The sequence below is a fragment of the Aspergillus pseudoviridinutans genome (assembly GCF_018340605.1).
Source record: "Aspergillus pseudoviridinutans IFM 55266 DNA, scaffold_9, whole genome shotgun sequence".
Lineage (NCBI taxonomy): Eukaryota > Fungi > Ascomycota > Eurotiomycetes > Eurotiales > Aspergillaceae > Aspergillus > Aspergillus pseudoviridinutans.
The window spans coordinates 1,588,367-1,603,772 of NW_025091289.1; the positions used below are offsets into that span (position 1 = coordinate 1,588,367).

Here is a 15,406-nt window from a genome sequence, read left to right on the forward strand (position 1 = left end):
ATATGTTAGGCTAGATAGTCAAGCATAGCAGGAATGAATCGCACATTTGATAAAGTTCGATTCACTCTATTTCTTGCACTACTGCTGAACTATCTTGACTTTAGACCATGACAAGTTCTCGTATTCGTTGTAATTCAGAGGAAGATTGATTAAATTTATTCATATGTGAAAACATAAGGGTTGGTATATAAGATGAATATCAGATTGATTAGAAATCAATCTGATTCCATACGGAATATCTTCCGTATGCGAAGCCCTATTGTCTACTTGATCGAGCGGTCGAGCCTCGATTCGCAACAGTGTTAACTGCCAAATTCTAGGGATTCTTATAATGACTCCTTCTTTACGCCTATCGTCGTGGATACATCGCTCGTATTCTTATCAAAGGGAGATGAGCCACTGAACTATTACGAGGTGGGCAAGGATTAGGTCGGAGAACACTTGTATGTGTGGGTTTCAGCTCGGAGCGTACGGTTAAAGCCACATAGCTGATCCCATACTCTGTTGGAAATACTCATAAGATTGATAATTAACCGTGCAATATTTCTCAATGCGATACTTTTCTGAAGATATAATTACCACAAAGAAAATGAGCGCGGCTGTATTGTGTGCTTTCCGGTGTTGTGCAGTGCAACTTGCGAGGTCGCTTGATAATAAAGTCAAAGGTCTGCCTAGACTCGTTCAGCTGCGCGACCGTAGCTTCCTACTGCACAGATTTTGATTTCGAGATCCCCTTTAGTTTACTTAGCACCGACTCAGTTACGGACGTGATTGTGTCTCCTAATTGACAGACAACTCGAATAGCCACTATACTTTAAAGGGTAGTTTATTTCCGATTTTACGCCACACAATTTATATACATGATATACAATAAGACAAAGAGTTCACAAATGCAGCTACAGGCTCTCGTTAGATCGATCAGAATATTGTAGTCCCTCTCACTGAGCTATTCCACGGCTCGCGAAAACCCTATCGTGGCCATGAGCAGGACCTCAAGCTCTTGCCAGTCTCCCAAGCCTTCGGGTGATACTCTATTGGCTCGCCAGCCTCTTGAGTTTGGATTGGCCAAATGGGACTATAGGCCATCCTCCGCACTTCGGCGGTTTCCCAGACTTGAGGCTCATATCCAAGTTGGAATCAATCAATCATTAGCGAGCCGCAGCTGAAAGGGGAAACGTGAGCATGTAGGTTGCAGTCAAGCCGATAATGATCATATAAGCCCGACCCGCAACAACACTGGCCATTGTTTCTCGCGCATCTCTATGTTTCGTCCGAATTCGAATCGCAATTCGCTTTTAGAACAACACCTTTTGCGTCATGCATACCTTGTTTTGAACAAGACCGATATTAGATTGGCGAACCGCAGAAAACTTATGTAAACGTCGACTTTGCCAGTGCTAAAACACCTATCCTCCACTTGGTGCTGCGTGTGAGAGCGGTGGTGGCGGATAACTACTCCTCGACATCGCGAGTCGCATAGGTTCCTCCCCCCTTTTCATCCTCCAGTGGTTGCTTATTTCCACCAACTCGTCGCAGCCATCCACAATCCATCCCCATTTCGCAAGAAAACCGGGCGTGGCCTCCCAGCTCTTCATTTCGTGCGGCTCGCCCCAGACAATGAGCCCCTTACGCCCGGCGGTCACTTCATCCGGATCACTTCGAGATGAAAGGGTCAGGGGCTGTTGAGTCTCGGGGACGTTGGTGGAAACAGGCGCATCTCGTCGTCGCGGGGCTGGTGTCGAGTTGATTAGATCACCGACGAGGTCCTGCATCAGCTCCCAGGGGTCGAAGCGGCCTTCATATCTGATAAGGTTGTCGCGGGCGCGGGGAAAGGGAATGACGTTAATCCAGGTAGAGTGATAGCGAGTTTGCTGGAGGGCGGTCGGGACGAGGGAGGGAGGGATGTCGGGCTTGAGGGGGTAGAGGGCCGTGTCGTCACGGCAGGGTGAGGAAATGGTGCAGATGGTCGAGTGGGCGGGTTGGGTGTTGAGGGTACGCATATTAGAGATTAAGGCGCGGCAGACATTATACTGAATGAGATGGAGGAGGTGGTCCGAGGAGAGGGGAAAAGTAAAGGGCTGGGGGTCCAGATGCAGGGCCGGGGTGTGGGCAGTGGATGGCGATCCTCGGAGGACGACTGTACGCTTGGCTGTGGAGGGTGATGTGCCTGTGTACGTGTGAGGCGGTCGAAGGGAGAAGGACGTAGTTGTTGCGCGCTCTGATGCTAGCGAAATTTCTTGGGAGGGAAAATGGTCGGGCTCGTCGAGGCGCCAGCGCCTGACCTGGAATGGGCGCGACTCCTGAACATTCTCCGGGTCTCTGCCCTTGAGCCGTAGTCCTGTAGGGGTTTCTGAGCATAGAACGGTTTATGAGCGAGGGGCATACTTACGGTGTGCTCTTTGGTTCTTCCGGTTCTGGACCTTCCTGCGCTGCTGCTTGGCCCTAGCCTCGGCTTCCGCGTCACGATCGTCAGCGGCCTGTCTCGCTTGACTCTGGGGCCAGGAGAGCTGAGTCCCGGCATACTCCATCGTCCCGGTTCAGCGAAAGCCTGATCCTGAGTACTGTAGTGTTCGAAATGTGATATCTAGAAGTGAAGAAAGCAGACGGACTAGTGCTAGTCCTGGTTTGGGACGGAGATATATCGGCCCCCGCTTAAGATACGCTATCGTAATAAGCCTATCCTAACCCTGAGAGCTAACTGACTAGGCCCAAGGAAAGAGCATGTGTCATCGAGTCCACGGCGTCTAAAAACTCCGGGAGGGGCCCTATATACATAGCTTGGAGGCTAGGCCGGAAACGGCAATAAAGTCATCCCTCTAATGAAGATCGTGGTTGTAGCAAATGGCGACCCCACATGTTGCTCACCCCGGCGGCCTCGTGGCTATTTGTCATACGCAGGAAACCTGCTTACCATTTAGTATTTAGTTGGGTCCGTGACCACATCAAACCTTGGCTATTGTATGTCCGCGTCCACCCAGTTTTCATGATTCGTTGGGACGAGTTCCTTCTGCCCGCTTTACCGGTCCCCAGCCCCATCTTTCTTTTTCTGGTCCCCAACACAGGACATAGATTCACCGTCGCCACTATCTGTTTCCAACCTCAGCATCTTGACTCCACATTTCTGACCCAGACGTACTGCATTTCCAGGGACGGCTTCAACTTCAAAAGTCTTCCTTGTCGTATGCTTTCCGCCATGCCCATCTCTCGACCTGCCCCCACTGCTAGCTCTTCTTTTGGCTATATCAACTTCTCCTCGGCCATTTGCTTATCCACCCGTGGTACCCAATATGCGAGCCAGCTCCACAATCTCCATCATTAGCCCCCAATACCTTGAAGGTCATGTTTACGGTCTCTTATAATTATGTCGAACTTGTAAGGCAGAATTAAGGGAGTAGTTTTATTGGGTTTGCCTCACGTGTTATCTACACCGACATTACTGAGGGCTTCATCCCTCGCACAACTGCCTCACGAGAGTCAGTTGCTAGTCTCTGGCGGTGGCTCGTCATCTCTCAAGCAGTCAAGACTCGATTTTGTCCCTCCCACCTTCCCTCTGTACATAGAAACCATTTCAACACAGACACATTGCCTCCCTACAAGGGAGCGCGGACGGGGCCTATCTAACGCTACGGTCTAATGCGTTTCCGTATAAGACCAGCGACAGGTGACCAGTCATGGCCAAGCTATATACTATTCTCGCCATCTTGACTCCGCAGGTCACCAATAAACCCCCAATTTATGCGAAAGTGGACAGAATGAACCAGTAAGTTAAAGGTCCTTGCACCATTTCAAGGAGACCGTGATTCTCTCTGAACGTTAATAATCATTGTTTTGAAATGCTCGGCTATAAAAATACACAGGTCATTATTTTTGTTGAAAGATGAACACCCTCAACTGCTTTCGCAACTCCATCGAGCAAGGCCCTATTCCGAGGTGGCCTTTCATCATTTGCGGTGAGACGAAAGTCTGTTGGAATGACTTACTAACTTCAGGGGCAATTAGTATGTTAATTAAGTATTTCAGATTTGAAACTTACTGTATGGCTGTCCTGGGTCAGGCTGTCGCCTCTACCTGCGTATTTCCAATATATACATTCAAAGTATGAGGAAACACCTAGCTACTGCTGTACACGCAGACCACTGAGTTGCCTTCTCACCCTGCCTCCTCACATGTCCTTCACCAGAGAACCACTTCTTGCATCCCCCCAAATAGGCCTAAGAAGGGTACTTTGTGCCTTCGCAATGTATTAGCTAATCGGTGTGATGCTCTCCTCACCCAATCTGCTCACTAGTCGTTGTTTATGCCTTGTGTAGAACATTATGTGTTTGGAAAACAACAGCCTCCTTGGGGAGATACTTTGCGAGCAAAGCTGTATCCCAGTACAGCCAGACTTCCCTGAAATTCAATCCATCCACAGCATCGGCGAGGTCAGCAGGGCCGATAATAGAGATCCAGCTGAGTGGGGCGCTGACAGTCGGCTCTTCGGTGTTGTTTCCAGGAAGCCAGATATTGCGGGTCCACTGGCTGATGATGGTGGTTGTACCATCATCATTTTTGACTTCCCAGAGGCTGTGGAAGTCGTGTCGCAGTCTTTCAAATTGTCCGAAAAGACGCTTCATCCACGCCCACATCTCGTCTCCACCGTTGTACTGGGCGTTGTTCTGGTTGTGGAAAATGACGTTTTTGGAATAGAACCGCAAGCCAGATCCGTGGTTGAAGCCATAGGAATCAACTGTATCAACATATTTTTTAAAAAATTGTTGAGCTGGAGTCTCTGGTCCGGACGTATCCCAGGTAGGAGCGGAAACACAGCTTACCAACTCAGGCATGATTGAAGAACAAAAGTCAACGAAAGGAGACACGGAATAGAACGAGAACTCTCTTGTTTGATCTGGATTAATGTCTTGATATTCCCAAGGACCTTATAGTTAGTTACGCTGAGGCCACTGCCGTGAGCCGAAGGGTCTGTCCTGCGATTTCTTGATTATAATATTACCGAGGCGCAAGCTGTTTCACATCTTCGAAATCAATGGAATGCACCACAAAGCCGAGATTTCAATTTCCGAAGACCACTGGGTCAAGATAACGACTCTCGGGCTCCCGAGGTCAATGATCAGTAATCCCTCCCCACCTTACGTTCACCGACTTCTGGGTAACAGTTCCATTGAACTATACCCAGCATTTATATATAGACCTAAGAACAATTAGTAATTTATGTGTGTCAAATTCCTCTTCATTAATGAAAGCTGATATAACTCCAATTCTCTACAATATGGGTCTCGACTACAAAGTATTCACCAGCAGACGTTCCGGTGTGAATCGGTCCACCCCAGCCGGTCACGATCATCTCAAGTGKGTGCCGACCACTTCGACATTGATCTTCGGCCAAAAAGATGCGGTGCTGGTCGATACGCAGTTAACCATAGCTGCTGCCAAAGAGTTGGCAGACTGGGTTGTAGCAACTGGGAAAAACCTCACGACGATCTATGTCACTCATGCCCATGCCGATCATTTTTATGGTACCGGTGCCCTCCTCGAGAAATTTCCAGAGGCAAAAGTCGTGGCTACGCGGGAGACTGTCTCTCGTATGGCTGAAGCCATATCTCCCGGGGGGATGGACGCCTTTTGGAGAGATCTTTTCCCTGGTCAGATCCCGGAAAAGCTCGTGATGGCTTCCCCCCTGGAACAAGACCACTTCATGTTGGAAAACGAGCGATTGGAAGTGGTCAGACTGGGCCATACAGACACAGATGATACAACGGCTCTCTGGGCGCCTGCAATCGGCTTGGTTGTTGCGGGCGACGCAGTCTACAACAACACCCACCCATACCTTGGCGAGTCGAAATCCCAAGAGGCCAGATCGAGATGGGTGGCAGCTCTCGATAAGATTGCGAGCCTTGAACCGAGAATTGTCGTTGGCGGTCACAGTGACCCATCTAAGGGATTCTCCCCCGATACCGTCCAATCGACCAAGGATTATTTGAATGACTTCGCGCGACTGGATGGGCAAACATCCACTCCCGAGGAATTATACTCCCGAATGAGGGAATTGCATCCCACTCGATTGAATATCGGCTCGCTATGGGGAGGTGCAACGCTCGTGAAAAAATGATGCTAAGCGTGGTCTCCATGTTGACTGAGTAGCCAACGGGTTGAATTAGTGCGCCATGGTTCGGTATTAGCTTAGGATAATCAAGAGCACATTCCTTGACATTGTATTATGAGAGGATATCGTTTTAAGAAATTTGTATCATGCACTTTGCTGTTACCAATAGGTATATACGTAGGTATACTGCTCAGTGGCAAAGATCGATCTTACAGCCTTCTCATTGTGATGTAGATTCGAATTTGCGCATCTCGAGCTGTCAAAAGTAATCACAAGCCTCAATCAATAATAGTTGTGTCGTGGCAGCTTTCTTGTCAAATACGTCTCGAGTTATAAATACAATAAGACAAGTCAAAGAGAACGGTACTCTGTCATTGATGGGAGTTCTTTAAATGTATTTTGGGACGAGAAACTAATACATGCAACAAAAGGAATGTCAGATTGAATGACATTTTCTTCTGTGCAGGAAACCTTCGAGAACTCCGAATCCGTTGCGCCTGTCGCGTCTCAAGAAGAGCCAAGCCATTTTCCTAAGAACTCAATCTGTCCTTTAATATTCTGTTCAAACCAATCCCCGGTATAGATATCAAAATGACCTGCGCCATCAATATACAAAAGCTGCTTTGGCTCTCTAGCCTTTTCGTAGGTGGCCATCTGAGATGCCGTGGTAACAAGGATATCATTCCCAGGAACAACCATCAACAGCGGAGTCGGCGAGATACGATGCACCATAGCCTGTCCTTCAAACGTAAGCATATTGAGCTGTGTCTGAATTGTAACAGAATTCTCCCAACGACCACCGCAATCGTACGAGCCGCGCACCTGCTCGTAAGCATGAACTCCGGGAAACATGGCAGTAGTGGTCCCTGACTGCGCTGCTTCCAAGTTTTCCGCAATAAGCGGAACCCTTTCTGGTTCTGCTCCTGCAGTGATACGAGCGCGCTCTTTCAAAATGCCTGGGATGCGGTCTTTGAAGGCCAAGGATCGCGTTTCTCCAGAAACTGCGGGGCACTGTACGATAGCAGCCTTGATCCGTTTGTCCACAGCTGCTGCGTATAGAACATTTCCTCCGGAGAAACTCGTGCCCCAATACACTATGCGAGTATCATCCACACAGGGGAATGATGTTGCAAAATTGAACGCATCGTAGTAGTCGGCTTGTTGAAGGGTCGGGTTTGACTCTTGCCGCGGTAGTCCATCACTGTCACCCCAGTTCCGATTATCATAGAGGAGTACATTGTACCCGGCTTGCTGGAATCGATCCGCGAAATTCGGGAGCCAATAGTGGCGGACACCACCCAGCTATTTGTGGCAAACGGATAAGAATTAGCCAAATTCATAGGAAAACCCAATAACTCAATATCTCACGAAGTACGCACCCCGTGGGTCATGATCACACAGGCCGATTTCTCAACTTGGGGATAGAACCATCCCCGGAGCGTAGTGCCATCGCAAGTTTTGAACTCAATGGTTTCACGAGGGAGGACCATTGCTGCAAGACATTGATTGTTCCAGGTGCAAGTCAAAATTGAAGATTGCCGAGTTGGCTGTTTTTGAGAACGACAAATAATTAGCAGAGGCGATATTATAATATTGTCTTCCTGTTCTTTTGCGAGCCTCGGTTTTACAATGGAGTAATCCAAAAATCATCGGACCTCCTTAAGCTTTTGATTACGTCGCTTTAGCCGACCGAGGTTGCTCAAATCATTGGCCAAGACATAAATCAAGCTTTTTATTATGCCGAAACGGTGGTCCTTCATTTTGATAGGGTTACCTGTGGCTAATCATATTCAATTCATTGACTGACATATACAGAATCAAGTTGGATATATTGCTAGGAATATCGAGGCTGCAGTAACCTACGAATCCCCAATCGCTCAATGTAACTTACGCATTACGGAGCGATAGAAGGAATCAATAGGCTACTAAGATTTCGGGCAGTAAGCGATACAGAAAAGCATCGTTTTGTCCATGCGTTGACTACATACTCTACCTTAGTAGTACCAAGTCCCATTTCGAAAATCGCAAAACAGATTCAATGGAGATGTGTTAAATTGTGTCTTATGCGCCAGTCACCTGAACAGGGAGAAGTCCAACTGGAAATTAAACAAAGGGGATGGGGGAGGAGGGGGGTGGGGGGAGTGGTTTGTTTCCTTGTGTCCTTTTCATTTGTCATTCATATATATTTACCAGAAACAAAGAGCGGCAATGTGGTTAATCACCGTTTCCTTTACAGTTTATTTAGGTTACTCGAGAGAGTTTGTAAGAAAAGCAGCATGTATACGCAATCAAGAAGCATGCAATTCGGTTCTAGGGGGAAGTTCGCAAGTATCTGCATGCGCCATCACACCCACCACTTCGAAGCCTTGTTCAACGGAGCACTCCAACCTTAAGAAAATGGAGCCCCTTCGCCTGGCTCATCTACCCCTAGAGCAAGTTTCCCCACGGTGGTTGCAGACTCGATTAGCCGATGTGCTTCCTTCAGTCCAGCAAGATTCAACTTGAGACGTTTGGTGAGGTTTGGTACTAATTTTCCCTCGTCTATGCAACGGGCCAAGGTCCCAAAGATTCGGCGATAATTCTCCAGATTCGTACGATGATAAGCTGACGAGCCTAGCCAGTCCCACGAGAAGGTCATCGACTTTGACATAAAGTCGGTCCCATAGAGATCGAACTTGGCTTGCACGATTGAGCAAACTTTGGCGAAGGGTGCACGGATTTTTCCTAGGGGGTGGATATATTGCTCCGTCCTTGCGACCACGTAGGCGTACCTGGAATTACTAGTGTCAATATTTGAGATGCAAAGAACACGACAATAAGCGAGGGCGGAGCGGACCTTATTGGGACATCCAGGTTCATGGCTTTGATTTGGGATTCGAGATCCATCCTATGATTCACAACATGGGTGGCACCCATTTTCCAGCATGACTCCATGGTCTTAGGTCGGGATGCAGTTGCAATCACGACGGGAAGTTGCAAAACTTTCCTGGCGATTTGAATGGCAGCACTTCCAACTCCACCTCCGCCATTGATCTAGAACGGTCAGATGTGTGTTCGAAATGCAACCAAGGTAGCAATAGCCATTATAACATAGGCTCAATGCATTAGTGAAACTCACAATCAGAATACCAACGTTTTCGTTCTGCTTAATCTCCAGCCTGTCAACAAGAGACTGGTATGCTGTACCGAAGGTCAGGCCCATACTAGCGGCTTCCACGAAGTCAAGCGACTTTGGCTTCTCGGCACAGAGACGTTCATCAACTAGGACGTACTCCGCAGCACTGCCTTGGCGAGTAGTGGAGCTCACGTAGAAGACATCATCGCCTGGCTTTACATTTGTGCACTCAGGCCCGACCTCCAAAACGGTCCCGGCACCGTCAAACCCAATGATATGGAAATCCTTGGGCACAAACTTGTAGTAGTCTTTATTTGATAAGCATGAAAGTCTCCCAAAAAAAGGGAGCAGGATCATTACCTGGGGCATCATCATAAGTCCCTTTGCGAACTTTCGTGTCGATAGGATTCACAGAACAGGCCTTGACTCTAAGTGACGTCAGGATTAATGTGGCAGTATATTATCTGACAATACTTACTGAATAAGAATGTCCATTCCTGTAGGGCTCTCCGGTCGTGGAACGTCACGGGACTCGAAATTGTCGACTGCGCCATACTTGGCGACTCCAATTGCTTTCATTGTTTTTGTTTCCATCGTGGCCGGCTAACGCTTTCTCACAATGATCCTAGAAGGGAGTATAATACCTAGTTTTATTTTCAAAAAAGCAGAATCCTGTAGTCTCAAACCGAGGTTCTGTGAAATATGATTAGGATATCCTGCTGCATTTATGATTATTCTTACTTCGGAGTGGTAAATGCCGATGTCATTGAGCCATAACTTGCTCTTGAATCGATGTAAGTTTATTAGTGGTTGGGGCTCGCTGCGGACCCAACGGCGGTCCCGCGCCGGTGACAAGTGAGGCGAGGTTAGGCATAACAGAGAGAGAACTCTACTCTTCTTCTTCTTCTTCTTCTTCTTCTTCTTCTTCTTCTTCTTCTTCTTCTTCTTCTTCTTCTTCTTCTTCTTCTTCTTCTTCTTCTTTATGACTAGATGAAAATTGATTATAGAGAAGACAAAAGTGGCAAAGGAAGCCTTTCGAATAGTTGTGGGGCAACAAAATCACCGTGGTGCCGAGCAATTCAGGGTCATGCGACGCGATTCTTAACCACCATACATTGGACCCTTCATTTTGCCGCAGGCAAGACTGTCTCCTGCATCTTATCCGCGAAGTAGGGACTAAACGGTCTCTTTCATAAATTACCATTTATTTCGGACCTTCGAAGGGGCTGGTTACGACGACGGCCGAGGCTCATCAAAACCTTGATAACTAATCGGACGCAGGTTGCGAGCGAATGCTGGCTGGCTGACGAATGCCTCATGCCATTGGGGCCGAAAAAGGCTGTGGGGTCCTCTACCCTCGGTATCGCTTTTGAATCATGCATCTCCTGGTTTACTACGTCGCTTGTATCGACATTAGAAGGGATCCACAGTGGCTCTCACGAACGTCCAAACGCCTCTTGCTATAATAATGAAGAATCCAAATGTAAAATAAACCCCAGCTGGGCCCTGTTTATTCCAAGACCTACCTACACCGATACCTAGGCACATCTCATCGTGTTTGCGCAATGGATTCGTTGATAGCAGAGTCATGGCTAAAGGTGATGACTTCTTGCTCCGCGCAACATCGCAACGTCCTCTGTGCTACTCGCTAACTCTATGTAGGTGGAAAATGCCATTGGCCAACGGCCTCAGCTGACCGGCGATGTCTTTGCTATGCGGGAGCAGTACAAGGCACTCGCGGATAGGGCAAATGCAACCCGAACCATTTCACGGAATATTACCTGCAGTAAGAGCAATTTTCGAACTAGATAAGATGTGATCCCACTGACTGCGCACACAGAAGACATAAAGATCAAGCCCAACCTCACTGTGAGAATTTACACGCCCACAGCCGGTCAAGCAGGATCCAACCCACTCCCTGCGGACTATACTTCCACGGGGGCGGGTTTTGCTGTGGTGATTTAGACTCCGAGGACACCTTCTGCAGGCTTCTAGCCGAACGCCTGCCTTGTATTGTCATCTCGGTGAGCTATAGGCTTGCACCGGAGCACAAGGCCCCCGCTCAGCTGGATGATGCGCTCGAGGCTTGGAATTGGGTGAGTTGCACAACTTACCTCACATCTCACTCTCACAGTTAAGTTTTGCTTACATTTCAGGCATATAACAACGCGAGTACTTTGAACGGTGACCGTGGGTGTTGCTTCACTGTTGGTCAGAGTGCAGGGGGTAGCCTCGCTCTGGCAGTGGCACGCCGATTGATCGTGCTTGGCCGGAAACATGAAGTCAAGGGAATCGCAGCCATTGCTCCGTTCGTTGTTCACCCAGATGGAGTTCCTTCGCGTTATATAAAGCAGTATCGTGCTTTTGATGAGCTCGGAGACGGTCCCATTAACACGAAGCAAGCCATGACCCATTTCTACAGTTGGTGGCGCCTATGCATTGACACGCCGAGCTTTCGTTGACTAGGGTGTTTACAGACGCAATCCAGGCGCCGCCCGGCGACCCAGACGTCTACGTTCTCAATGCGGAGGCGGATTTACACCAGTTCCCTCCGACCTACCTTGCAGTCTGTGGGATTGATCCACTGCGAGACGACGGCCTTATCATCCACGACGCCTTGAAGACAGCTGGGTATGTTTGCCTCCTGCTTTAGTGCCTGCCTATGGATGTTTGTTCATTATAACCTTGCCTCCTGCAGAGTTTCTGTAAAACTGGATTATTACCAAGGTTTGCCACACGTGTTATGGGCTTTTGAGTGTCCTGCTCCAAGTGGGGATTTCGTGGCGGATGTCGTGGCTGGTATTAGGATTTTCACGCATACTTGACAGATCATTGCCGCGCAAGACTACGTCGACGGTGCTTAAGGTATGCCGAGTGCAGGGCGATATGTTATTTGCAACAGTGCACGGAGAGATTTCCGCGATCTAAAGAAGATTGGACAACATTTTTTCTCAACTACAGGTAGATGAGATGAACAGAGGAAGGAGGACGACTGATTTGGACCAACAGTGAACTAGTGATTACGAAGTTAGGACCAGCGCAGTGAACCAGACACAATATGTCTTCAAAGCAGGATGGACGTGCCAAAACGGAAGTTAACTTTAGAGAAATTGTCGGAATGAAGCAGATAAGTAGATCCCCGGAGGCGGGAGATACTAGTTAACTATCTCCCTAAAGATTAGTCATATATCTGAGGTCCAAAAACCCAAGGCTCTCACTTTAGAACAACTAGAACGACCTAAAACTTCGTGGTTTGCGGATACCTTATAATAGAACGCCTCTATGTCGGGGAAGTCCTCTATTACCAAACGAAACTGTCCCCTATTGCGCGCTTACCCACAGTGACCAGTTAACAACGCGTAACATTCTTTGGCATGAGAACCTATGACTTATTTTAGCATCGAAGTAACTCAAGGATTTCGCTATTGTATTACTTAAAATTTGACCCTTGGAGCTGTGAATACATATCCTTGCTTTGCAAAAACAATCTAAAATTGGCGAGACTTTGTAGATATGCTAGACCACTATAAAGACTACATCTTAAAACCATGAGCTCTGATAATCAATAGTTGTTAGAATATGAAGTCGTTAGGCAAACGTCGCATTTCATATGGTGTTTTGGGAGTGACCTAGCAGGGGGTCATAGGTTGTGGCGACTTACCAGTGAGTTACCGGGCTGAGTTTATAATCAATGATGCGAAGAACAGTTTAACTGAGGCTTTAAGCACATAGTCCACAGACCTACTATTGTCATGCATAAATTAGCTGGAAGCCTACAGAGACTAGAATTTTCCATTCCTCTCCGTATAATACAATTGTGTACAGGGCGAATAGACCTCAAGGTTGCCGCTAAGTCCGAACTGTTTATTAAAACTAGTCCCGCGAGCTAGGCTGAGAGAGAAAGTGTCATCAACCCTATCTATGGGTACCGCGTATTTAGCTTAGAAGGCTAGGCCGGAAGCAGCAAAAAGTCATCACACTAAGTTGTGAGTCTGAATTATAGAGAGACTAGGTCTCTCTGAGATGACCTTCAGAAGTCCGATGCTTTGAAATACAAACAAGTTTTGAGTATCGTTCAGGGTGTCCTGGACTTTAGGGCTAAATCTGAGTGCTTTGAAATGCAAAGCAGAATTCTGTGAACACAGGGCTAGTAGTCTGAAGATGGAAAAAAGATAAATAGTTTCCTAATACTTCTAAATACTGAGTCCTAAACTCCTTAAATCTATTTTTATTCTAATTATTACGTAGATCTAAACAGCTACATTTCTCTGTTCAACCATGATATCCTATTATATAGAAGATTATTTAAACCCTACTAGCCATGGCGATGCTCATCTAACAGCTCTCTAGGGAGAGGAAAGAAGAAGGGGAACTGTCTGCTCAGGGGTTTCAGTCTCCTGATTTGGTTACTGTGCTTCCACTAGATTGCAGATTTTAAGATTCAACAGCATGCCTCGACGTCAGCTCCTATATCTCATCTCATCTACGATCTTCCAATATAATTTTCGAAGCTTCATATTCCCGTACATACGACCATAGGGTGTGGAAAACAGGGCTTCCCGTCCGCTCAGCCGTACTTAAACCACACGCCGGCCGGTTAGTAGTTGGGTGGGTGACCACCAGCGAATCCCGGCTGTTGTATGTATTTTTGTAGGTATTTTTTGTCCTAGTCGAAGAAGGAACTGTTGCTCAGGAGATTCATTACCTCAACAATCGTTTCCTCCTCCCAAGACTCCTCATCTACATCTACCGGCTGAAGAATCTTCATGCTTAAACCCTTCTCACCCTTCGTCGCAAGAGCGCGCAGTCTCCGGCCAGGTCTTGGGCTTGGTTATCTCGGCCATGCAATCGACCATTAGATGCGACCAGTAAAAACGGCCACCCGATGTGATTATGTATCCCATATCGCCAGTATCGAGGGTCGTCATCAACAGAAGTCTGTGATCATTTATCCCATGGCAACGAGCCAGGTGAGCCTCCGCAGTCATAGAAGAAAAATCCTTCGAAGAACCGGGGGTCGTTAGTCCAGCCGTTTGGGATGTCTTCAGCCTAGACACTTATTGATTAGACTCGATGTTGTAGTAACTGGGTTGTGGATTATGATTTACTGGTGTTTCCATGATGAGGTCAAAGGAGTTCTTGAAGAGACTGATGCAGACGCTGAGAAATTAGCTCTTGTATCTCGATGACTGGCGTTGGGACGGCTGTTATCATACCAGAATATCTTAAAGGCTGCTTTGAAGTGCTTTCGGTTATTGATTTGAATTGCTCTCACTTCTCCGAAGTGGAAAGAACGTCTGAACTGGAAGGACCGGATGGCCCTCAGGATATTGCCGATGCCCTCCACAGGAAGCGCGAGGCACATATGGTATACCTCCGGGGAACGGCAATAGCTGGGTACTTGTGTGATATCCGAGCTGGGCACTGGCAAGGATGCTCATCGCATTTCTGTAATCTGGGACGGCTTTTAAAGAAAGTGGTGTTTAATGTAAACTTCTTTGCATCCATTTGCTTCCGATTTGATTTTGCTAATAGTAAGTTTGGAATCATATACTAAATTTAGGCCTGTCTTGAGTGATTTTGTCAGCATTCACTCATTACCTATTACTGACCCAACTAAATTCACCACACCAGAATCAGATGATCAAACATCTCTTTCTCTTCATCAATACATTCGCAGCATTTGTTGTCCAATGTAGCCTTGTAGAGGATTATAGGCGGCATCGTTCTGGAGTCATTCACTATGGCTGAACAGTTGCTTTTTCTGGCTGATGTGGAAGTGGTAGGAGGAAGCTTGGTTGATGTCACCAAAACAGATGGAAATAGGCTTCTTGCAGGGAAATGGCGCAAATATTCATGTCGTCATAACTATAAGCTGAATTCTGCGGGGCTACTAAGGACTTTAGCCGGAGCTCGCCTGTAATATAGTCTACTGTCAATAATAATGGTCCTGGTCACTCATGACTTTGAGTTCTGATATAGGCCCCTTGTCTTTCCCCAGTACTGTTTTAAATCATCATAGCGGGTTTCGCACCGGATCCATCTGTCGTCAAAGTAGGCGGATGGTTCTTTCTCATTTGATACAATGGCATCGATATGCCTACTAGATGGAAATTTGAAATTGACACTAAACGCATTCGATATCTAGTGGTTGCAGAGATATAAGGGAATAACCATCTCTACTAGTA

General features: G+C 47.2%; 6 protein-coding genes and 1 non-coding gene across 7 annotated transcripts; 3 read left to right on the forward strand and 4 right to left on the reverse strand.

Moving 5' to 3' along the window:
- Positions 1-1,406: 1,406 nt before the first annotated feature.
- On the reverse strand, positions 1,407-2,528 carry Asppvi_011385 (uncharacterized protein; the record flags this gene model as incomplete). Its single annotated transcript, XM_043307214.1, has 2 exons — positions 1,407-2,338; positions 2,390-2,528. 2 exons carry the CDS (start codon positions 2,526-2,528, stop codon positions 1,407-1,409), a joined length of 1,071 nt encoding a protein of 356 aa, XP_043163149.1.
- Positions 2,529-4,295: 1,767 nt separating this feature from the next.
- Asppvi_011386 (uncharacterized protein) lies at positions 4,296-4,826 on the reverse strand (the record flags this gene model as incomplete). The annotated part of the gene is made up of 1 exon (XM_043307215.1): positions 4,296-4,826. One exon carries the CDS (start codon positions 4,824-4,826, stop codon positions 4,296-4,298), a length of 531 nt encoding a protein of 176 aa, XP_043163150.1.
- Positions 4,827-5,269: 443 nt separating this feature from the next.
- Asppvi_011387 (MBL fold metallo-hydrolase) lies at positions 5,270-6,109 on the forward strand (the record flags this gene model as incomplete). Its single annotated transcript, XM_043307216.1, has 1 exon — positions 5,270-6,109. The coding sequence occupies one exon, from the start codon at positions 5,270-5,272 to the stop codon at positions 6,107-6,109; it is 840 nt and encodes a 279-aa protein (XP_043163151.1).
- Positions 6,110-6,610: 501 nt separating this feature from the next.
- Asppvi_011388 (alpha/beta hydrolase) lies at positions 6,611-7,593 on the reverse strand (the record flags this gene model as incomplete). Its single annotated transcript, XM_043307217.1, has 2 exons — positions 6,611-7,405; positions 7,483-7,593. 2 exons carry the CDS (start codon positions 7,591-7,593, stop codon positions 6,611-6,613), a joined length of 906 nt encoding a protein of 301 aa, XP_043163152.1.
- An 899-nt stretch (positions 7,594-8,492) lies between these two features.
- Asppvi_011389 (uncharacterized protein) lies at positions 8,493-9,812 on the reverse strand (the record flags this gene model as incomplete). Its single annotated transcript, XM_043307218.1, has 5 exons — positions 8,493-8,874; positions 8,940-9,136; positions 9,222-9,526; positions 9,579-9,646; positions 9,697-9,812. 5 exons carry the CDS (start codon positions 9,810-9,812, stop codon positions 8,493-8,495), a joined length of 1,068 nt encoding a protein of 355 aa, XP_043163153.1.
- A 971-nt stretch (positions 9,813-10,783) lies between these two features.
- Positions 10,784-11,871, forward strand: Asppvi_011390 (uncharacterized protein; the record flags this gene model as incomplete). The annotated part of the gene is made up of 5 exons (XM_043307219.1): positions 10,784-10,816; positions 10,881-11,004; positions 11,184-11,314; positions 11,375-11,639; positions 11,696-11,871. 5 exons carry the CDS (start codon positions 10,784-10,786, stop codon positions 11,869-11,871), a joined length of 729 nt encoding a protein of 242 aa, XP_043163154.1.
- A 1,872-nt stretch (positions 11,872-13,743) lies between these two features.
- Asppvi_r0036 lies at positions 13,744-13,863 on the forward strand. The gene has a single exon (XR_006253324.1). It is a non-coding gene; the product is annotated as a 5S ribosomal RNA (ribosomal RNA).
- Positions 13,864-15,406: the final 1,543 nt, after the last annotated feature.